This window comes from Streptopelia decaocto, assembly GCF_964273445.1.
Source record: "Streptopelia decaocto genome assembly, chromosome: 11".
Classification (NCBI taxonomy): domain Eukaryota; kingdom Metazoa; phylum Chordata; class Aves; order Columbiformes; family Columbidae; genus Streptopelia; species Streptopelia decaocto.
In genome coordinates this window covers 10,436,876-10,461,229 of record NC_138666.1, presented here as the reverse complement: position 1 = coordinate 10,461,229, position 24,354 = coordinate 10,436,876, and the positions used below count along the sequence as shown (strand labels likewise).

General features: G+C 49.3%; 1 protein-coding gene across 1 annotated transcript in view; it reads right to left on the bottom strand.

Annotated features, from left to right (window-relative positions):
• Positions 1–277: 277 nt before the first annotated feature.
• NECAB2 (N-terminal EF-hand calcium binding protein 2) overlaps positions 278–24,354 on the bottom strand; it is an 83,392-nt gene continuing 59,315 nt past the window's right edge. Inside the window, exons 4-13 of the mRNA XM_082062805.1 lie at positions 22,446–22,471; positions 18,704–18,801; positions 5,088–5,224; positions 2,875–2,993; positions 2,400–2,479; positions 1,589–1,645; positions 1,365–1,477; positions 1,017–1,094; positions 553–644; positions 278–388 (exon numbers count right to left, since the gene is read on the bottom strand). Coding sequence (XP_081918931.1) covers positions 360–388; positions 553–644; positions 1,017–1,094; positions 1,365–1,477; positions 1,589–1,645; positions 2,400–2,479; positions 2,875–2,993; positions 5,088–5,224; positions 18,704–18,801; positions 22,446–22,471 — 829 coding nt within the window. The 3' untranslated portion in view covers positions 278–359. The remainder of the gene's footprint in view (positions 389–552; positions 645–1,016; positions 1,095–1,364; positions 1,478–1,588; positions 1,646–2,399; positions 2,480–2,874; positions 2,994–5,087; positions 5,225–18,703; positions 18,802–22,445; positions 22,472–24,354) is intronic.

The following is a 24,354-nucleotide window of genomic DNA, read 5'->3' as shown; positions in this document are numbered from 1 at the left end:
GCCTCACACTCCCACCCCTGCCCCTCATTACCTCCTACCCCCACCTTGCCCTCTTCCCATCGCCTGGCTGCCGGCACCCTGCCTTCCCCACTGCCCATGTGTGGGGGATGCCCCCCCCAACCCTGCCAGCCCCTCCTTGGCAGGCTCCAGGGGGACACCCCCAGAGACCACCCTGCTCCAGGGAGAGGTGACCCAGGTGACAGGATAGCTGGGGGGACACCTGTTGGGTGCTGGGGACACACACGGGGGTTTCTTTCACTGCAGACAGGTTACACCAACACCTCCCATCCACGTCCATGGAGGGGGTCATGGCCACCCTGCAGCAGGGTGAGCGCTGGCGGGACCCCCAGCACCGGTGGTCACTCTCGGCTCAGGGTGCACCACGCAGCTGTAGGGGAATGGCACCCGTGGGTCACCCCACCTGGCCTCACAACACCCCAACCCCCCCACCCAGCCCTGTCCGTGTGGCCCCCACCCCACACCCGCTCCCCAACGGCAGGAGAGTGCCTGGGGGTCTCCATCCCCCAGGCCACAGGGCAGCCTTCCTCCTACCTGGCACAGCCACACTGGATATGGCCTCGGGCTGGCTCAGCGTGTCCACCTTGACGTGCTGGAAGCCCTTGCAGGTGGCACTCTGCAGGTGCCTGTGTCCAGGCGGGACAGGGTGGGTGACAGCACATTGGCAGCTCACAGTCCCCCAAATTCACCATCTCAACCTCCCCTCCCTGACCCTGGCAGCTGTGGCAGGGGTTGAGTGCCAGCAATCCTGCTCATCCTCCTCTTGGGCAAAGCAGCTTGGCACAGTTCAGGACAGTGACACCTCCCATCCCCCATGCCCAAAGGCATCCCTGGGTGGAGATGCAGAGATCCCCCAATTCCTCCATCCACCTTACAGTGACAGCGCTTCATCCCTGCCATCAGACAGGGGATGGAGCTTGAGGCTCAGCAGCTCCAACACTCCTCCATGCCCAAGCAACCCCACCAAAAAAATGAGCTTTTTTTCCCCCTTCCCCTACCTCTTCCAGTCCTCCTCGGTCTCCCAGAACTCATAGACGATGAAGGTGACCCCATCAGGCAGCTTCACCGCGGTGACACTGGTGGGAGCAGGGAAAGGGGTGAGCCCCGAACCATTGGGCATCTGTCCCCTCACAGGCATGCTGTAGGGTGGCCACCACGGGGTGAACCCAGCAGCCCCTGGCACTCCCCAGCCCATGCAAAAGGGACTGGCTGGCCAAGCACCACTACAGCCCAAATCCTGGCTGTTTTGCCTCAACCCTTCACTTCATGGGGTGCCCCTTGCTGTGAGGGCAGTGCGACATCCCCCAGCCCACCCCAAGCCCCCCCAGCCCCACAGCGGTACCCACTGGAAGCAGTCCCGCTCCCCGGCCACGCTCTTCAGGTACTGCTTCAGGGAGCTGCAGAACTCGCCCAGGTGCTTGTGCGACACCGTCATCTCGTTCCGCACCAGGAGGAGGTACTGCCAGGCACCCCAAAAAACACAGCAATGCATGAGACCCCAGAAAACATGGTGAGCCCCCCCCGCCAGTCTGATGCCAGAGACACCCCAGCACCCCGCAGGCGCTCTCACCGTGCAAGCTGTGCTCTCGCTGTCCGACAGCCGCTGCTGCAGGTCAAACCAGAGAGTCTGGGAAAGAGCGACAGGGGGGTGGGCTGAGGCTGCATGTCCCTCCCAACCTGGTGAGTTTCTGTCCCCAGCGCTTGGCATGAGGGGCCGTGCCCCCTTCTCCACAGGGCATGGCTCCAAGAGCCATTTGCACCTTTGCGCCCTCCCATCAGGACCCTCTGCAAAAGCTCCTAGTGCAGCCAGCATCCCCGAGACCACGTCCTCGCATCAGCCCCTGAACAGCTTGTCATGGTCCCTGAACTGCCCTGGGAATACAGAAGCAGGGGTGCCCACCCCTCCTCAACCCCCGCTTGTACCTTCCCCAGCCCCAGGCATGCTCTTATTTCCTTTGGCAACCACTGGCATGGTGGTCTCTGCCCTGAACCACAGCTTTTCCCCCATCCTGCTCCTTTCTCCCTTCTGCCCTGCAAATGCAAACCAGGAGGATTTCAGAAACACCTCCTGCACTGCAACATTTTCTCCTTCAGTCCCTAGATGGAGTAACACTGCCTCTGCAAGAGACATTGCTTTCTTATGCCTTCTTCTTGTCTAAAAAAAAACCTCACAGTTAATCATTCCACATTCAACAACTGCCATCAGCTCATCAAAGTAACTTCCTCCAACTCTGCCACCAGCAGCAACCCAGTCCCCACCCCCAGCCCATGCATATCATGGTGCAGGGATGGACATGGCCACCTCCTGGTCACCTCCAAGTCCCTTGTGGCTATGGGGACACCCAGGGGACAGCCCCACTTGTGGAAATGCTGGCCCTTACCTTGTCCTCCAGCCTGCCAATCAGCTCAGCCAGTCTGTTGATCTGGCCCTCCAAACCCTCTGCCTTGGTGTCAGGGGAACCTACGTGGAGCCGGGAGGCAGCATTTTAGATTGGATACTAAGAAAAACTTTCTGGAAAGGGTCGTCAGGCACTGGAATGGGCTGTCTAGGGAAGTGGTGGAGTCAGCATCCCTGGAGGGGTTTAAAAGACACCTAGATGAGGTTCTCAGGGACATGGGTTGGTACCAGAGTTAGGTTAATGGTTGGACTTAATGATCTTGAGGGTCTCTTCCAACCAAAATGATTCCATGATTCTATGGAGTGAGAGGTGCTGGCAGACACCCCCCAAGAGTTCCACTGCCCTCTGGGGAAGCTGAGCATCACCTCTGTGCTGCCACTGGGACTACAGATCCCGTCCCCAAGCACCCAAGGCCACCCCAGGCTGCTGGTGAGGCTGGGAAGCGGCCACCACTTACCAGTCGGGAAGCTCTTGCCATGCTCCCTGGGGACCACTCGGCTGGTGGGCGAGTAGCTGGGCACAGGGCTGTCGTACCAGCTGTCCATCAGGCCATGACCAGCCTTGCTGGGGTAGTGCCTGCAACCAGAGAGCACATGGGCCATCAGGGAGCAGAGCCAGGCACGTCCAGCATGAGCTGGCCCCGCAGAGCCAGCGCTGGAGCATCATTTTTGGTAGCTCTGCCACCAATGTCAGACCCCCTTGGAGAGCAGCAGTGCCCACACCTGGCTGGAGACAGCACACTGAGAGCTGGCGACCTGATGGGCACAACAGTGACCAGCATCGTCCCTGCCCTCCTGTCCCCCTCCACGCACCAAACTCCCTCTAAAGCACAGCAGCTGGGTGCGCTCTCTACCCTCCTCGGCTACCCTGGGCAATTTCGGCGGGCTCTTTTGGTGCTGAGGGAGCAATGTCCAGGCTGCTGTTGTCCCCAAAATCAGCTGGTGTGGATGCGAAATTGCACACAGGGATGTGATGAGCTGATCCTGAAGAGCATCCCCAAGACAAGGAAGCGAGAACAGCGATAAAGGTGGCAGGAACATCCCTGTCGCTACAGGCTGTGCAGTAATCCCACTGCCAGTGCTGAATAATCCCTCGTCAATAGGCAGGAAATTAGGCGAGAACAGGCAGAGATTTCTTTTTAATCACAATTTAATGAGGTGTCTCAGGCTTGGACGCTCTGCTCCTGCACTTCGTTTTACAGCCCTTTATTCTGGTGCTTTTTAGGCCACCTCTTTGTCTTCATGCGGATGTGGGATGTGTGAGATAGAAAATTTTTTGTGGGGTCTTTTTTTTTTCTTTTTCTTTTTTTTTTGGCTGTTATCACCATGAGAAAACAAGTACAATACTCCTCATTACAAACTGGGCCCACACATCAGCAAATAAAAGCCAGCAAAGTCTTTCATGGGCTCTAATTGCTCTGTCTGATGTTGGGCTCATTTCCTCCTCATTGTTTCCCAAGAGCTTCTACTTTTCCCACATGTTTTGTACAAGGTTTGCTGCAGACCAGTGGTTTCCTTCCAAAATGGGGAAAAAAAAAGTGATGTGGAGTGATGAAACCCAGAGCATTTCTCCTGGGAAAGCTGGTGAGATGTCACCAGAGCTGCCCAGGGTCTCACTGTATCCCAGGGAGCAACAGCTCCTGCAAGATGCTGGTCTGGGACATGCTTGCTGCTGATGTTAAAACCAAAAACACCAAGACCTGGCTGCAATGAAACATTCAGGTACATGGTGTGGTGTCGCAACTGGGATTTTCATGCTCTGTGGTCCAAGGGTCTTTGTTCCCTCTTCCCACCCACGGATCGGTGAAACCAAGGCAACCTACCCCCCCCGGCATCCCCTGGCCTCCTGGTTTGCAGGTGTGGCAGGAGACAAGATCTGCTTCATGAGCATCTGATGAACAGTTTCCGTGGCAACCTGTCCTGGTTACAGCTGGTGACAGTGATACTCCCGGGAGGCAAGTGACACTGTGACACCAAGCGAGGGCTGTGCTGAGGTTTGGACTATGCTGCTAGGTACTCCTTATATTTTAGTGCTGGAAGCACTTGAGAAATCTTGAAACCACCTCCTCCATCTTCCAAGCTGGGTAGGATGTGCTGGGCTACAGGGATGGGGATGGTCCCCTCCTCATGGGACCCAAGGATGGTGGTACCAGTCTCTTGTGCACGAGCACGTTTCACCTCTGCAGAGGAATTCATCCATGGGTGCCCTCACAGGAGGGACAGCATCCCCAACATGGGACACTGCCCATGGCAGGCTGGCCCCAGCACACCCCAGGCACTTTTTTTTCCCCCCGAATGGGACCAGTGGCATTGCTGGGAGAAGCAGCCCCTGCACCCAGCACCACCCAGCACAACCCCGTGGGTGCTTCCCCCTTGTTTGCATCCCCCCTGCACCACTGGCAGGCAGAGCGGCCGAGCAGGACCCTTTGGGCTGCAGGAGTGTCAGGGACAGGGCAGGACAGAGCGCTGCAGGAACATCCCGAGATCTCTCAGGGAGTCGGGAAGGGAGGCAATGAGAAATGCAATCGCTTGCCCAGCTCCCCTTTGCTCCTGCACACCTTCTACTGCATTTTCCCTCACCCTGCAAAAGCATCCCCAGCTCTCCCTCCACGCTGCTGTGCCAAAATCAACCAGGAAGCAGTGAGGAAGGAGGGCAGGAGGTGCTGCAGACCTGCCGGGGTTGGTTTGCTCGTCGATGGCATCCACAGCACTCTCCACGGAGCTCAGCAGCGACTGGGTCTGGTTCGCCGTCTCCTTCAGCAGGAAGCGAGTCACAAACTGGTCCACGTTGCTGCCGCTCTCGTACACCTGCCAAGGCAGACAGGGAGAGTGGTGAGACCCAGTGGGCACCCAGCTGCTGCAGCATCCGTCCAGCATCCCACGCAGAAGCTGGTTCCCTCCGTGTACTGACCGTAAGGGCCACGAGAAGAATGAACACATGTCTGTCCCATATAGCATAGAGCCCCTCCAGCATCCGTCACCCCTGGAACAGATTTATAGTGGCTGTGACGGGAGGAAGCCTGGGCAGCAAGGGACATCAGCACTGCTTCATTTATAGATCAAGCCATGTGAAGAGATGATTATCTAAAGCCCATAGTTGCCCTCTTTCCTGTGACAGGACGAGAGGTGGTGACAGGACAAGGGGTGATAGTTTTAAACTAAAGGAGGGGAGATTCAGGCCAGAGATGAGGAAGGAATTTTTTTTACGCTGAGGGTGGTGAAACACTGTCCCAGGTTGGCCAGAGAGGTGGTGGATGAACCATCCCTGGAGACATCCCAGGCCAGGCTGGACGGGGCTCTGAGCAACCTGATCTGGTGAAGATGTCCCTGCTCATGGCAGGGGTGGCACTGGGTGAGCTCTGGAGGTCCCTTCGAACACCAACTATTCTGTGATTCAATCAAATGATGGGCTTAAAGCACCCAGGGCCCTTGCCCAGCACAGCCCTGCTGTGCCCCATCCTGCTCCTCCGCCTCCACTTCCTGCCAGGCATGGGTAGAACTAAGATACCAGCACAACCAGTCCAACCAGTTCAACATTGTCTCAACACCACTCCAACATCAGCCCAACTAGTCTGAGCCCCAGCCCAACTGGACCAAGACCAGCCCAGCCAGGCTACTGGCCACACCACATCTGGCTGAAGTTAAACACTCACCATTAGAGCTAAAATAACTTGCAGTGAAAGGAAAAGCTCCTCTAAACCCAAACTTGCCAGCACCACTTTTTCCTCAAACTGCCTCCAAACCACCAGTACTGGGACAGCATGTAGCCCAGGCAAACCCCCATCAGACAGCCCCATCCCTGCATGCTGGTGCCTCCTGGCATGGAATTTCTGTGGGACTCACCACTTTTTGGTGTTACAAGATGGGGATGAACACTGCCCAGCTCCCTGCATGCCACCAGCAGTGACCAAACTGGGGGGGTAAGACCAGAGCACGATCCCAGCACCACCATTTATGTGAGCATGCAGCGGCACAGCGTGAGTACCCCAAGATCTCCCTGTGTAAATTATTCTTGTTTTATTGCAAAGCCATTAACAAGGGTTATTTCCATGGCAACCAGCGCAGCTCCGCAAGAACCCGGAGGGGCTTTATCTCATATTTTAAATCATAAAAGAAGAATGAGCTGAAGAAAAACACTTCTGAGGAAACCGGTTGCCCAGCTGATTTCTCACCCCTGATTTGATAGGGGAGCAGGAGCTTCTTGATAGCTTCTTGAGTATCCAACTAGGTTGGCAGTTAATGACTTCTCTCTGACACAAAAATCTGCAGTGTTTCTAGGGGACAAGCACGACATGGTGATCATCACCAGATGGTGATGCTGAAGCAAACTGCCATGCAGTGTACTGTGTTCATGATCTCCTGGCACCCTTGGGTGGCAGGGAGAGAGGCATAAGGACGGCAGGGATCGATGCACTACCTTGCTCCTTCGTCAGCTCAGCCCATCCCAGTACACCAGTCAAACGGGGATGGGACTGGCCCAGGGTGCTCCATGGGCTGCAGCATATCTGCACGAGGAGTAAGAACTGGGACGTTCCTTGGGCTTGGGGGATGCACTCAGCAGCGTATATGGGACCCGGCCACTTTTTGAGCCTTTCTCCAAGCAAGACTGCGCTCCCCTCCACAGCCCCAGTGCTCCCCAGCACAGCCCAGTGTGCTCCTCCAGCACCACTGGTACCTGATAGCCAGGAGGGAAGAACATCAGCATTGGTGTGAGATACTGGGAAAAGCGTCAGAAGACTCAGGCAGGAGAGGATGGAGATCTGCCTGGCCAGGGATCAGCAAAGCCTCATAAATGCAACCCTTAACTGTGAGTGAGTGCCTCTGAGTTATCTCCTTCCTCCACAGCCTGGCAATGTTTGAAAACGAGGTCAGCCAGCTTAGAAAAACCCACTTGCCTGCTGGTTGTTAGCACAGAGAATCATACCCTGAAACCAAGCGCAGCCGGTGCAGCACCGCTCACCCGTACACACAGGCGCAGGACGAGGAGCGCGATGGAGCCGTGTCCCCATCGGGGCTGCCCCCAGACTGTCCCTGCCTCACTGAGGGGAACCAAAGATCGATGTCTCCCTCAGTCCTTCCTTCAGGATTTTGACTTATTTGATCAGGGAGTGGAGCAGCGAGTGATGTGCCATGAGATCACGCAGCTTCCCAGGGCTGGCGGCCCGTCCTTGCCTGGTATGGTTACTACTGGGCTTTTGCACGCCAAGTCCTCACCCTGGGGACGTGGTGCCACCATGCCGAGCTTGGACATCTCCTGACAAGTCCTACCCCGTTTTCGCTTGCCCCATGCAGACAGAGAGAGGGGTGAACAGGCAGCCTGGGGCCATGGATACAGCAGCTGGTAGAGCACCACACCGGACCCCCTCCATGGTAGGAACAGGTGCCATGGCAAGGCAAATAAACAGCGATAGAGCCAAGGCAGTGATGTGAAAACAACTGTTGAGCAGTTAAATTGAGGAAAAAATTTTGAACACTTTCACGAATATTCCTGGATAGCTGGATGATCTCTTTTCTCCCCAGAAAAATACAACTAGCTCAGAGTGTGCAATATACACTATGTATATGTATGTGTGATTTCTTTCCAAGCATTGTATTATACATATATGCACAGACACATAAATCACATTGGAACGATTCTGTATAGATAGTTTATTAAATTCTCTGTCAAGGTACTTCATCCTTCATCTTCCTCTGCTGACAGACTTTAGAAAGAGCCCCACACTGGGCCAAATCCACCCCTTTGCTCAGGCAATTATTTTATCATTTAATACATCTTCCACTATCCACACTCTGGCTAAGGAGGGTGTATTAAATCGATAAATCACCTTGGCAAAGACATATCATTGCATTTGGGATCTGAAACAATTTCTTTTGTGGTTTTCCCCCCTCCATGGCTACTCCCCGTGCACGTGTCCCTGCCTGCAGCCAGCAGCCTGCCCGTAATGAAGGCATAAATATATTAATCAGGTGCTCAAACAGACTCTGCTATAATTACAGATAGGTTTTGATTAACTCTCGCACCCAGCCCTGCTCTGATTGCTGGTGCTGGGGATCTGATTGCTGCCTTGGTGGCAGGCGGCTGCTCCCATGGGCTGGGGATGATGTCCCTCCTCGTGCATTTAACATTGACTGGAAGGCCTCGGGGAGCTGCCGATGCTAAACGGGGAGCTGTGCGCGCTCCTCTGAGTGGCTGATTGGATGATTCTTTTAATTAAGAGCACCAGTTTTCTGGGACATGATTTAGCCTGTCAAGCGTGGGGGCTGGATGCAAGTGCGGGGTAGACTGGAGCTGGGGGCTGCACCCAGGTCCCCGTGTCCCAAGAACCCCACTGCTGTTCCAAGCAGTATTGCACTGCAAAGACACAGTAATTCCCCATTAATGTCCCTTTCCAGTGAGAGCTGCAGCACCACTACCTTGTCCTCTTCTCTGATAGTCATCCAAACCATGTACCACATCCCCCATGGATGCTCCAAGCCCATCAACTGATTTTACACCCGCTCCATGCTATTTATTCCATTCAGTTTCCCTTCCACAGGTGCAAAGAGTTCACCGCTGCTTTTCCATTTCAATCCATACATCAGGTAAATGAGGCAACATGCTGCTATTTACCTCCACGTTTCTGCTGCTCTCCAAGACCCTATAACCTGTCTCCTGCAAACACCACAAGCCAATTTCCTGATCAACCCTCCAGATACCTTGTGAGAATGGATCGCTCTCTGCAGCGCAGGAACCTGCTCCTTTTGGAAAATCATATTTATGAACACACAGGCTATGCCGAGTGCTGTCTGATCACGTGGACTTAACTCTGGGTGCTAGAATATATGACTGCAAGAGTATGCGTAGTTAAATGTTGGGATTTTATTACCTAACTACAGCCTATCATCTCAGTTCAGCTTCAAGAAAAATTGTATAGATGATTCCCACGTACTCTTAAATGAACCTAACTCCCTACATCAAGGTGCTCTGGATGGATGTTGAGTACAAAGCTATGCCCGCTGGTGCACAAGAATATCAGGGTGTCCATGAAGATCTGATACTTTTTGGCAGGCCAGTAAGTCCAATAGCTCTGAAATTAAACAACATGGTTTTTTTTAACCCCACTTAACTAACTCTGGCCATTTCCCGACCCAGTTGTGACATGTGCTCTCAAGAGCTGTGTCTGAAATGTGTGTGCTGAAAGGTTTTTCAGCAATCCCTTGGGCTCTCCTCTAGTAAATGTCTTACTTGGCATTGCAAAAACAAGTCATTAAGAAGACCAGCTCCAAAGGAATCCTTCCCATCATCTTATTCAAACATTTGTCAGTCTGTCCTAGGGAGATTTAATGAGCTTTGTTCTTATCAATTCCACCCTGAAGAGTAATTTCCTCCTTGCTTTGCCTGAGAAGTTAAAATATTTATGGAGATAATATAATAATTGCTGCTCAATGAAGCCACTTTGTGCCGGAAGCTCTTGGAGGGGCACAGCTCCAAGCCTGCTCTTTTCCATCCAGCTGGTCCATTAGTTCAAGGCTAGAAAGAATTTGTCACCACAGATCCTACCCTGCTGCAGAGTGTTTTGCTCTAAGCCTTGTTGGGGAAGGAACAGGGCGGCCGCCAAAGAGGCTGAGGAGGGTGAAAAAATCCCAGATCCTACCGCTCTCTTCACATCACAGGCTTTTTGTGTGCCTCTAAAGCACATCCCCATGCACAGAGTGCTCACATTGGGAGCACAGGCTGCTCAAAGCCAATCACAGCTCTTCCAGCTTTCCATTTCTTTATGTACCTGTCCAAATTCTGGCACAGATTAATTAAAACACCACTTGGATGTGTTACCTGTGCAAATCACAGCTGGGATTTTTGTGCCATTGAGTGCTTGGCCTTGCTCAAGCATCCCTCATTGGGTATTGCAAATTGATGGCCAAACCTGGGCTCTTGCAATCGTGTTCCTTGTGGGAACTCAATGACTTGAAAAAGGAGATTTTTGATGTTGTTGAGCATCTCGAAGTTTCTTTGCTGGCATTTTTAAAGGTCACTATTTAGCTTGTTAAGGCTATAGGATGTAAAATATAAATGATTCTGTGCCACCCACAGACTCTGAGACCCCCCAAGACAAGCTGGCACCTTCCCTTTGCCTTGCAGCATTGCAGCCTGACCGATGAAGTTTTCCAGTGCTGGTTTTCAGTGAGACTGGCCAAACTGGTTGACATTTACCAAGCCTGGTGATATTGATGGCTTCTCCAATTTTTATTCACTTCAAGCACCACCAAAGCACGCCCACAGAGTGATGGCACCGAACTGAGGAGGCTTTTCAAATGGAAACCAAAGCCAATTCTGTTTCGCCCACACTTTTCCTTCGGTTAAAAAAAAAAAAAAAGACAACCAACCCAACAACAAAGCCATTGCCATGCCATGAAACACCCCTGTCAAACCTCATATTGGGATGATGAAGAGGTTATCTTCCACCCACTCACCCCTTTAAAAACCAGGCATGTGTTGCGCTGTAGCCTCGGAGTGGCTGATTTAAATTCGTAGCTCATAATTGCCTGTTTTCTTCCAAAAGATATTTTCTTATAATCAGAATAACACTCAGACCTGCCTCTCGCTCCTTTTCCTCTCCCTGACTCTTAAATCCCTTCAAAAGCGGAGACCCGAAACTGATTGCCTGGCACATAATCAGTAGAAGAAACCTGAAGAGAACAGACACTTAAATAGTTGATAAATGAAAGCATTAACATATGAAAGACCCTCAGCCTTCCCGAAACGGCTCTAAAAAAACAAATGAGACACCTGTTCAGATAAAAAACCCAGTGACGGCATCACATGGGTTTTAAAAACCTTTTGCTATAAAAACCTCCCTCCTTTTATAAATCTCAGTATCAACCCCTTCTCAGCACGTTTGCCTTCTCTGGTCTTGAAGGTCTCCTGCCACAGACCCTTCCCAAGCAATATCTCACAGGGCTTCCTTCCCCTCGTTTTTAGAAATTCTGCTTGCTGCAACATAACCCTGTTATTTCTCATTGTAGTCATGCGGATGTGAAGGCCAGGTAAGTGTTGGCCCTATCATGTGCTATACAGCACACATTCTATGGATCAAGATGCATATGGCATTTTTGTGCCCCGTCCACTTACTCAGCAGGCAAAAAACAGACCTGCAAAATTAAGTGTGGCCTGCTACTTCTGAACACCCTGCCTATAATTAGCCTTTCTCTTAACATAAGCTCCTAATTAGCTGTATTTACTACCCACAAGACTATAAATTAATACATATTTTATCTCACTTTTCCAAGGAAAGTACAGATTTTGTTTTCCAAACAGGACCTACCCAAAAGACCCTGCAGATGTATTGACGTGGGACGGTCAAGCTGCTGAAGGCTCAGCCTGGCTGTGCCAGCTGGTTATGTGTTGTCTCGGTCCCTGCCTTTCCTTTTGGTGGCTCCTTCAAAGCTGTTCTCGGGCAAGAACTTTGGCAAGACAGCAGTACTGACACCTGGCGGATTTATTCCCTTCACCATACAATTTATCTAATCTCAGTAGAAATGGCCTTAAAATGGGAGAGGGCGGGAGGAAGACCTACAGGAGGCCCATGAGAGCCAGGGCAGCATGAGTAGGACCTCCAGAGAAGATGCTCTTCCTTCTCGGAGCAAAAGGAAGGACATGAATTTTCAAGCGACAGACAAGCAGAAGAGCAGCGAATAAACATCGTCAACTAAAAATAAGCTCCAAGAGAGACCTTCTTAAGATTCATCTCCCTGCCAGCCCTGCTGTGCTCTCCGTCCGTCTGGCAGCCTGGTGGGATCTGATGCACAGCCCAGCAGAGCTGGCAGGGAAATAGCTCCGAATGGCATCACACATAGAATGGGCTTTTTGGTCTGGAGTCTGAACAGGAAAGTTGGGGAAAATTCAGTTCTTGCAGAACTGGAGTAGCACTTTTGGCTTTCATTTACAGTGCAATGTTTTCTTAAATTCATTTCAGAGAAGAGCTGCAGAAATGCTTTCTGAGAAGCTAAACAAATATGCCTTGTTTCCGTTTAGACTATTCTGGAACTATAAAGTTTTCCACATCATTTTTCACCATAGAAATGGATACTGAAATTGTTCAGAAATGTATCATTCAAAATATATGGAAACATGACTCAGCCTTTACCAATTCATCACCATACTGCCACTCCTTCCTTTTTTCAGCCAAAACCATTTGCCATGAATACATCTTTAACTGCATTATAGGAGTCTCTCTAAGCTGGCATTTCATCATAAAATCACCCATCCAAGAAAGGGGTAAAAAAACAGCTAATAATCTTTAAAACAATTCCAACCCTGTCAGGACAGAGCTCTGCTGCAAAGATGAGGATGGATGATGCTCTGAGCCCCCCAGAAAAGGCAAACTGATCGCCAGCAAAGGGCCATTATTTGAGCAAACACCCTGATCCTAGAGAAGGGTCAAATGCTTCTAAGGGGGAAGACCATGACAAGATGGGCAGGATCTCCGAGGGCTCAGCCAGGTACAAAGCACCAGGAGATCAGCTGTTCCTGTGTTTGGCAGCAAGGAAACCAGAGAAGTGCTTTGCCAAAGGAGAACCTGATATGCACTAGGGTATGAATTCACCCAGGAGGAAAGATCTCTGCAACTATCTGAAAGGAGGTTGTAGCATGGAGGGTTTTGGTCTCTTCTCCCAAGTAGCAAGTGATAGGACAAGAGGAAATGGCCTAAAGTTGTGTCAGGGGTGCTTTAGATTGGATATTAGGAAAAATTTCTTCATAGAAAGGGCTGCCAGAGATAGGTTAATGGTTGGACTTGATGGTTTTGAGGGTCTCTTCCAACCAAAATGATTCTATGATTCTATGATTCTATAAAGATGAAAAAACAGATGTTCTGTGCTGCAGTGCTGCCCCATGGGCTTCAAGCTCAAACCAGGGGAGCTCAGCTGATGCTCATGTAACCATCATGGCTCAGAGGGAGCCGAGATGGGGCCAGCTGATGATGTCCATGGGAAGCCCTGAGCAGCTCATGCTGCATCCAGAGCTGCTGCCACCATGTTGCTGTTACACCCTCCTATGGGCCAGTCTCCTGCCGCAGCAAAGTGCCGCTCCAGGGCCTCAGATGACCTCAGTATGAACACCAAGTTGGTTAAGCAGAGCAGGAGAAAACCTGCTCAAGTAAAACGAAAGGACAAGATAAAGGATTAGCTGGAGAGTGGGAGGAAAAGATTAAGAATTATTTTATCTTGAGGTGTCATCATTCAAAAAAGAGCAATATCATCTTTGGCAAGCTTAATTTTTGTAGGTAAGAATGCAAATGAGAGCACTCTATATTGCTGTTCTGGACCATGCTATAACCCATCCATCATTTTTAGCATTCGAGACTGGTGGCAGGTGGTGGCTGCGCTGGGGCTGTAACGGAGCTGCTCCAACACGCGCTTCCTCGCAGGGTGCTGGTGGGGGAAGCCCCTGGTCATGCTGGCACGGGCAGATGGGAGAGGACGTGCCCTGCAGCGACTCCTGCTGAGCCCCAGAGCCCTGCATCTCCTGTGCATTGTGATGACATGTCATGGGCAGGGACAAGAAGGGGGAATTGCAGCAGAACAATTCAACTCACAAATAATGTATGCAAACCTATTCACCCATATGGATAGAGCTCTGAGCTTCCTTGCGCTGCAGGAGCATCAGCAGCTGTTGCTGAAGGTCAGTACATTCAGTTTTCCCTTTATGATTCTGTTATCTAAATAATGATGCTCAGGGAAAAATGTGTTTGCAGCTGGTTTGGGTACATAAGACACATGTGGTATTTGGCACCCTGACACAAAAAGGCTCTCAGGGGTTATGTGGTGTGTTACCACTTGGTCATGTTTGCACTTCCACTCCATTAAATGAGATGAAAAGGATTTTGGTGAGTGACAGACTGGCAATGGCCCTGGCAGCAGGCAAGCAAGGAGTAAAACACTTTCACATCTCTTTTTGCTCCCCTCCAGGACCAATGGGGATGCTGAAGTTCAAGCAGAGGGTGGTCCAGGGCCACCCACAGGTCCTCAGACCTTCTCCATAAACCCCTCCTGCTGCCCCTCTCTTCTCTTTGAAGCCAGTCTCCGAATGCCCCCTAATTTGCCAGCACCCCGTCCCCTGCTCTGCTCACCCTGTCCTGGTCCTTGCCAAAGCAGAGTTACACAGCCATTCCCCGCACTGTGTCAATGAGCATCAGAGAGATCAGTTGCATTTATTTCAGTATGTCCATAGGGGTTATTTGCAATTTCAGCTCCAATTTGGGGCAATTTTGCTTTACAAGTACTTCCCTTCCAGCTGGAACAGGGCATGCACCAAAAACGGCCACCAGCGCTTCTTGGACCTATCTAGTGCCCAACAGGAGCTTCTCCAGGAAGGAACGATTTGACCTCAAATCTGAGCTGCTTCGTCCTTGAGGATATTCCTCACTCGGCATTTTTTGGGACTTCTTTGCAGCTTGCTTTTCAAGCTTGCCTCACCGCCAAAGGTCAGCTGTGCTCATGTTTCCATGCTCGGTGCTTCAGAATGCTTATTTGACAAAAGCGAGGAGCAGGAGCAACCCCAGTGCAGCAGGCGGTGGAAGTCGTACCTGGCAGGAATGGGGCTAATTGAGCCTCTTGGGTTCAAAAACACAAAATATGCCTTTTTTTTTTTTTTTTAAATCAAGCTAAAGCACGTTTCCTGCGGTTTCTGGGTGAGGGTGTTATGCAGTTGTAACCACCACCCCAGCACTGTCCCTCTGGCTCCCCAGGCACTGTCCCCCCACTCCCCCAACCCCCATCCCAAAGCAGGGGGTCATTAACCAAACGGGAGGGACAGCTCAACCCGGCTTCACTCCATCAGCTCCCACTGATACCGGATACACAAATATGTCCTTCCTGGTCACATTGGTTTTTATATTTGCTAGCTGCACTATAAAATGGTAAATTAGAATGATATAAAAACATCTCCTGCTGTCAGCTTTGTTTTTTAGATCCTGAAAGTTTATTTCCTTTCTCTCCAATTTAACTTTGCATTTCCCACCGTCATTGGCAGTCGTTTCAACACAGCACGGACATCACCATATTGGAAAATAATTACAATGACAGATTTTGTTTTGCTGTATGAGACCTTCCACTATTGAATCTAATTACTGCTGATACTTTATGAGCTCCTCCAGCACAAGATAATTGCTGCTTTCTCTTTTTATGAGCAAGAAATAATCAGCTGTCTTTTAAGGTGAGAAATACAAACAGCAATTAAACACCACGGCTACCCAGCCTCTCTCGTCAACAGGCACCTCTCGTCAGAAAGCCAACACAGAAGAAGGTTAGGCTTCATTTATCATTTGCTTTTTCTAATGGAGGGGAGAGGGAGGGAATAAGGAACATTCTCCTATGAGCAATAGTTTTCTCCAGCTGACAAAATGCTTATTTTAATACAGAGAAGCAGGAGTAGCTCACAAGTGAAGCAGTTTGCTCACAAGTCTGTATGCTCAGCATGAGCACCAAGCCCTTTGTAGGGTCTGGCCTTGGGGAAAAGCTGCAGAGACACAGCAACAAGCTCAAGCAGTGAAGGGCACAAAACAATGCTTGGATCCTACCAAACCTTGTTGCTTTGGCAGGCTTTTCCCTGATCCAGTGTTCTTACAAATATATTTGCATGTGTGTATCTCCTACACATCCTGACAGCAGCATGAGGTCCATCACACATGGAGGTGGTGGAGCAGCAGGAGACCTGGATGGAGGGACCCCCTCAGACAGCTGGAAGCTCAAACTGGCTTTTGCAATCCTGGGATGGAGAGTCTTCTCCCCGGGGCTGGGGCTTTACCCTGCAGGTGTGGTCCCAGCCCTGGAGGAAATAAAACACCCCTGCGGCATTCCCCAGGCTGGGGTATGGGAACATATACAGGCTGGAACCTGGTGGGAAGACTTGATTACTTGATCAGTTCAGAACCTAAGAAGCCTGCTTCTGACACTTTTGGCAATACTGACACTAAAACCAGCAAGACTAGTATTTTAGGAAAAATATACAGTGAAAGAATCTCAGATCTCAAAAAAAAGAAAAAGCACTGATGTTTTACACTCAGAAAAAGCTACTGATGCTGCCTGGAAGTCTGTCTTATCTGAACACTGGAGATAAGTTACTGTACCACCTACAACACAGCTTACTTTCTGGCTTTTTGTTTTGTTTGGTTTTTGGTTCGGGGTTTTTTTTTCCCCTTCAGTTCCTTACACAAACAAAGCACCTGTGTTTGAATAATGCATTGATGTACCACTTTGTTCACAAAATCACAGCAGGGAGATGATGTTTTTCATGAAACACTTCTTTGCCAATTCCTCTCTGTGACCAAGTCTTACTCTGTCTGCTCACTTGCCAGAAGTCTGCCAGGTGGCAAAGAGCAACACAGCTCACGGGCGGATAAAACGGGGGCAGCGTTTCCCTTGCCTGGCTTTAGCCATCTAGAAGGGACATGTCTGCATCTGAGATCTCTCAGAGTCACGGGAGGAAGATGCCTCCAACACTCTGGATCTTGCTGGTTCCATCCACAAAACCATGACGGGGTTGACCAGCTCAGGTTTAGGTAAATAACCTCGACCCATTGCAACTAAGGCAGGTGAATCCTGTCCTGAGTAGCTGAATCAAGGAGGGAAAAAGATGCTCTTTTCATGAAGGCAGAGGGTTGGGATTATGAATAACCATCTTGCTTCTGCTGCAGATTTCTAATGGAAGGTAATACCCACATGCTCAGATGCCTGATTTATAGACAGGGAATAAGCCATCCTCCTCTTGCAAAATAACTGGGAGAAATTAGCCATACATTTTAACCTTGCATTTGAAAAGCAACGGTGGAAGGCATCACAAATAGCAAGTTCGAGTGAATTACTGCTATTAGCATGTTAACATGTATTTAAAACACATAGTTTGCAAATCTGACTGCCAGAAAATTTTCTAACAATGTATATAAATGAAGCATGAACAGGCATAGCAACTTAATGCAAAAAAAAAGAACTATTACTGTTGTCCAGGGTTTCTTTACCCCCTCATAATATGTTGATAAAAAATTCACAAACACTTTAGATCAGTGTTTGGCCAGAAACTTTTGTCTTTTGTTTAATATGGCAAGACATCAAGATGTGCCTTCACTCTCCATGCTGCCATCGTCACACACATCAAAAAGGATGGATTTGGATAAAGTGAGGAAATTAGGGTCTTTACTCAGCAACCAGAGGAGTGAGAAATTTGCTGTTCTAACTCCTAAAACTTCTTATCATTGCTAAATCTCTAATGTGGAGAAATTTAAGCTTCTCCTTTAGCTTCAAAGATAAACAGAAGGGAGATTTCAATTTGGATTACTCAGAGGAGGAATGGATGTGAATCAGGAGGTTCTTACAGGTGCTTGGCAAAAGCAAAACCTCCCTCCTTGGCTCAGTCCCCGCCAGTGATAAGAAAGGCTACTTTTCACTCATCATGGCACAAAAGAATGATGCAAATATGGCTGAAGGTAGAAGTGGGAGAAGGATTGATTATGGTGAGGTAACAAATATCACTGATACAGCACAGTTGTTTTATCAAGTGGTATAGAAAGGATAGGAAAATGGTTTCAAAGGAACAAGACCTCTATAAACACCTCACCAAATGAATGGTGCACCTCTCAGCAAGGATGTTTATCTGATACATCAGCTCAGATTTTCTAGATATTTGTAAATAAACTTCAGTGTGCTTCTTGAGCAGTGTCACTGTCTAGTAATCCATCATCAACAGTATCATTAAGGTACATGGTGGATTTTGTTTTAAGAAGCTGGAGGTACCCTGCACATGTAAAACAAACATTTCCCCTGCAGTCCTTCAAACATACGGACATCTGGTTTCTGACACAGCTTTGTGCACATGAATGACCACATTTCTGGAACTCAGGATGCCTTCCAACACACAAGATGTACTTAATGTTTCCAAGAGCACTCCCAATGATGCACCTTCATGCTTCAGGCAATGTAAAGTATAAGCCACAGCACAGCCAAGACTTAGGAAGGGTGCTGAGAAGATACAGTGCTCTGCCACAAAGCCTCCCCACCACCATCTACTGCACATGACACTGGCACCTTGGTTCACAATCTGGCCAAGATTTTTACAATTCATTTGCTGTTAACACAAAAAAAATCTACTGTCCTTCTGTTGCTGCAATGATCCACTTACCACACAAATGCAAAAGCACAAGGAGATGACATTGCTGAATAAGATGAAAACCTTAGGATTTAGATGCTTCATTAATGTAAAATTTGCACCGTTCACTCTGAGCCTGTGGAGCACAAGGTGCGGTAAGGAGGACTCACCCGTTTGGTGTAGTCCATCGCCTTCAGGATGGAGAGGTTCAGTGTCTCCAGTGAGGCCAAGACATCTTCATAGTCTCCCATATGGTCAGCAAAATAGTCTGGGAAAACAAAGAGGGACATGATGGAAACTGTTGATGTAACATCACGCTTCAAGGCTACATGACCAAGATAGGTCTATTTATTGGCAGAAATTAAAACCTGAGAGGGTGGTTTTAAGTATATTTTTATATTCTATATTCTGAGCCAAAGTCACATTTTGTCCTTCAAGGGTGGGAGGTGGTACAATTCCTGTGAAGTTTGGGACCATTGTAAAAAAGAGATGTAAGGCACAGTAACTCCCACAGTCACAGGCTTCTGAGGGCAAAGTCTGCCTTGAAAGGAAAAGAACGCAGCTGCAAGCTGGGCCTGAAAGGATGTGTTCTCCATGGAGAGGGAGTCCATGCCATCCTCAAATCCTGTGTTCACTTTTGGGCCCCTCATTACAAGAAAGACACTGAGATACTGAAGCAAGTTCAGAGAAGGGAACGGAGCTGGTGAGGGGCTGGAGCACAAGCGTGATGGGAGCGGCTGAGGGACCTGGGGGGTTCAGCTGGAGAACAGGAGCTGAGGGGAGACCTTCTGATCTCTGAACTGCCTGAAAGGAGCTTGGAGCCAGGGGGGTTGGTCTCTTCTCCCAAGTGGCAAGAGACAGGATGAGAGGAAATGGCCTCAAGTTGTGCCAGGGGAGGTTCAGATTGGATATTAGGAAAAATTTCTTCCCGTAAAGGGTTTTCAGGCATTGGAACAGGCTGCCCAGGGCAATGATGGAGTCACCATCCCTGGAGGGGTTTAAAAGACACGTAGATGAGGTTCTTAGGGACGTGATTTACTGCCAGTGTCAGCTTGATGGTTGGTCTCGATAATCTTGAGGGTCTCTTCCAACCAAAATGCTTCTATGACTCTCAGCCCTCCCATGGGAAGGGTGATCTGCACCAGGCTGCACTGCAGCTCCAGCAGTGGCCAAATGCAATCCCAGCCACTCTTCACTGATGCAAAACAGCCAAAATCGGTGTGTCCCCATGTGGCCAATGGCTCCATGACCCATTTGAACCCTGGTGCAGTTTCATGCAAGAGCTAGAGTCCTGAAATCAGCCATTCACAACAGAAATAGCGAGAAGTGAAGCCTGATGGTGAGGTGTGCTGTGATCTTGCAGCGTAGACATGAAGTTACCTGGTTTCTGGGTGACTGACAGCGATTACAGCTAAAAGCTGTTCCTTAAAAGCCACCAGCACTGTTCCTTAGTGCTAAGACACAAAGCTTCACACCAAGGTGACAGCTCTGTGGAATGCAACAAGACAAACTCCAGGAAACAATCCCACTAATTAGGTTCTCTTGGCTTAATTAGAAGTGTCTATAGCTATTTACAGCTCAAGAACGTATCCAAGGGGAAGAAGATTTGGTAGAAACTGGAATGTCACAGCGTGATTGACAGCAGCTGTTCGCTGTTCCATGGTTGCCAAACAGCTTATTCTCACTGCAGCATGTTTGTGTTATTCTTCTTATTATTACTTTACTTGGGAAAGAAAAACTGAGCAGATCTTAAAGGTGAAGAAAAACTATTTTTGTAGGTCCTGAAATGAAAAGCTGGGCCCCTGTATTTCAGGAAAAATGAGCTGTTGTGGGCAGAGCACAGCCCCAAGACCAACCAAGGAGCACGACATTGGCTTAACCAAAGTATTCAATGCTACTGTTTTAACCTTATTTATTCACAGGAATATCTGAGATCAGCTCTTCCTATCCCACATGGTTATTGCTCATGGCTCCTACACATGTGCAGAGAGCAATGGGTGGATGCTCAGGAGATGAACAACACTGCAACCCAGGGCTGGTGTGGGAAGAGGTGGGTGCCCCCACCCACCATCCATTTATAAAGGGTTGATGTGTGTCTCCCATTTGTAGAGTACATCTCAGTTCTCTGAACATGCAATATCTGTGTTTCATTTAAACTGAGGAGTGGCAGGTACAATTTGGTAGCTGTTTATGCATTTTATGGACATACTGAGTGCTTCCAGCTCCTCTAGGGGTAAGAGCTATAAAACCATGTTTAAGACAGTCTATATGCTGGTGATTGTTGCATTTGTCGGCAGGAAAAAAAAACAAAACAGAACTTCATAAGATGATATCTGATATGGATTAAAGCATATTGAATTTCTCTTATAAGCTGTGGGGATCTAAGAAATCCTTTTAAAAATGCCCTCAAAGTCCTACAATACACAATGCATTTCAAGAGAGAGAACCCAGCTTCCATTTTGCCAAAACAAAGTTTTATATTTAAACTACCACTTAGAAGAGTAGCGAGCAAATAAGAAATGGCAGGCAAGGGTGGGTATTCAGCAGATAACGGCTCTAGGCAGGATCTCGTGCTGATTGAGCCTTCCTCCAGCTTCCCGCAGGAGGTGATGGGTTTATCTGCCTCCTCTCCTGGCAGCTTCATCCCCCAGAAAGGCAGCAGGTTGGGATCACGCTGGGCAACAGCCACGCAGTTTTCTGATTTTATCAGACTGATGGAGAAAGCAACGTGGGGTCAAGCAATGATGTTCCCATGCCTGTTTTTCCAGGCAAAGTTGACGGTATGGGATGGGGGATTTTGGTCTTTTGGGTCAGCTGGCAAGGCGACCAAACACAATGAGAAAGGAGCAATGGGAACAAGCCCATCATATTGTCAGTGAGTCAAAAGGATTTTATGTTTCTTGTGGACAACAATTGCGGATAACGAGCTGAAAGATTGCTGGAGGCTCAAGTGCTCAATATCCTGCAGGGTGCTGTGGTGAGAAAGGTGGGGTGTTGGTGGGGTGCTGGCAGGGGGTAAGTGCACTGGGAGGAGAAAAACCCTGTGTAACGGCCCAGTGCAGGCAGAGCCACAGGCTTAAAAGTCTTAAAAGTGTCAGGAATAAGGAGCAACCACCTGGTGCTGGCACAAGCATCCAGCAAACACTGTTCTGGCTGCTCAACTCGCTCTCAGCCAGACCTCTGAAGGCTGTAATCAGTGGCAAGGTTATGAAGGTAAATGGTGAGGACCCGCTGAGGTGTCTTTATATGTTCTTCTGCATCCTGGCATGGAAGGCAAGGAGACAGGTGAGCCCTCTGTAAGGCCACGCACCTCTGTCTCTCCTTCTCCTCCCAAAAAGATGGGGCACAGGAAACACTTTCCAATACCAAGTGTCCATGGAAAAATACACCTGAGTGAGGATCAGGATCCCCGTGCATGAGTCGCGTCACATCAAGGCAAAGCCCTTGAGAAATACTGGCAGGAAATATTCTCTTTCTTGTCAAGGTATGGGATAAAACATTACCAGGGATTTTCTTTTCAGCCTTTAATTTCTGTGAGCTGTAGGTGTGTAGAGGTGGTGTACTCCTCAGGCAGCCTGCTGGGAAACATGTTATGGGTACTGCAGATGGATACTGGTTTATTGAACTTCAGAGCAGAGCTGGAAGCCATGACATTGCCACAAATTAAATTCCAGCATGTTATTGAATAGGAGCCAGGTGCTCCACTCAGCTCTGACCCCAATTGTGTTGCAAGAAAATGAAGAAAAGTTTTGTCAATTTTCCTGTGGAATACAGGGTGAAGCAGCAGAAGTGCTGAGACCTCCCCAGCTCCGCAGCCACCACGGCCCTGCCAGCTTTGCAACGGGTTTCATGCAACTGAAAGCACACGTGTACATAGCAATTGCTTTGCCCCAAGAGAGGGACCACACTCACCGCACAGCTCCTTGGTGTCCACATTGCTGGAAGAGGGGGGAGACAAGGTAGGGGAGGAAGCAGGAAAAAAAAGAGAGAAACAAGATTTTAATGTGAAGGACAGATGAAGGATACATTTAGGATTTCTGCAGGCTTAACCCCAGACACCCACCCATAATGTCATCAATTGCTCAGCATCCCCCAGCTACTGGTGGGGACAGGTTAAGGAGAAGGCAATGGTTGGTGCCACTCACATCTGCATCTTCAGCATCTGCACCACTGGGACAGGTTCACACATTAGTTTGGATATTCCCTGAGGGGGAAAAGGGGACTTGTGCATCCACCTCATGAGTGGACCTGTGCCTATAGGGGACCTAGCACAGCAACTCCTCCGCTTTCCTCCCAAATATCCATCCTGGCAACACCCCGGTGAGGTATCCAGTGAAGCACAGGAATGTGTTTGTTCTCATTTGCTCAGACTAAAAATTTGCACAATTTCTAGATGGATCAATTGTCCCAATTCTGACCTCACAAAGCATCCACAGAGCTGTGCACAGTTCCCACCTGGGACTCCCTCCAGAAAACATTGCACTTGCTTCTTAATACATGACCATTCAGTTTATGTAACAACATGCCTGGGGAGTAAAGATTGCTACTAATCTCTTTGCACTTCAGATTCCCACACAATTATTAGTGCCGTTCAAGCACTGGAATGATCTCTTAATAATATTATATTTTATGAATCCAGCTGTTTCTTTAACTAAACTCATCCCTGCCCTGTCTGACCTGTCAACATAAGTGGATTAGGGAAAGAGATATTTTCAATACTGCTTTCATCCTCCCGCAGCCCTGCCCCAGGCTCTGAAATCATCCCAACCACTTGCCTGTGCCCTGACCCACAGGACCTGGGCTCTTCCCTGCCTCCATGACACAAAGCTTCCACTCGCTGCTGGCCCTCTCCTGGGATGTGACATCCTTCTGAAGGGATGACGCACGATGAGAGAGCATTAATTTGGGATTGCTCTTCACTACCAAGGCCACGCTAAACCCTGTCATCGAGGATTCATGCCACAAAGAACAGTACCTTCGGAGCAAGCTAAAGTACCCAGGGAAATCTTGTCTCTGCTGAAATCTTTTGCCATCTCCTGCAGCAGGCTCAGACCCTGTGTGGGCAGAGCAGCCTCGCTGGGCTGTGCCTGGCAGCAGGACGGGGCACAGGCTGCATTTCCCACTCAAACAGCACTATAAAGCATTTTCTGCTTTAGAAGAGAGATGAGTTTAGGAGATTTATCTTTCTCTTTTGGTTCTGCTTGAGAAGATGGCTCAGACATGAGGAAGAATTTTTTTGCAGTGAGAGTGGTAAAATACTGGCCCAGGTTCCCAGAGAGGTGGTGGATGCCCCATCCCTGGAGACATCCCAGGCCAGGCTGGATGGGGCTCTGAGCAACCTGAGCTGGTGAAGATGTCCCTGCTCATGGCAGGGATCAGACTAGATGATGTTTGATGGTCCCTCTTCCAACCCAAACTACTCTGTGATTCTATAAGACACAAGTTCAGGGACTCTGCTGACCTCTCTCTACATGCACTTCATCCCCAAGGTGCCAGGTACACTATGGCTAAGCAGAAACGCACATGTGTGTTGGTGATTTCTGGGGAGGAAATTCCCCAAATTCACAGTGCCATCTGTGCCAGGGTTCTCCCCAAAAGCAGAGCTGCAGGTGACGGTACTGGTGACCCCTTCGCTGCCTCTCCTGAGCTGTGGAACCTGCTGGGTGCTGGAGGCGAACGCGAACATCTTGATCCTGTGAGATGCCAGCTGCCAGAAAGGTGCTACCCGGCTTGTCTCACGCTGTAAAACCACATATAACCAAATCACACACCCTTTGGGGTAACCAATGTCTGTCACAGCTTTAAAAAGTCGTCTCTCAGC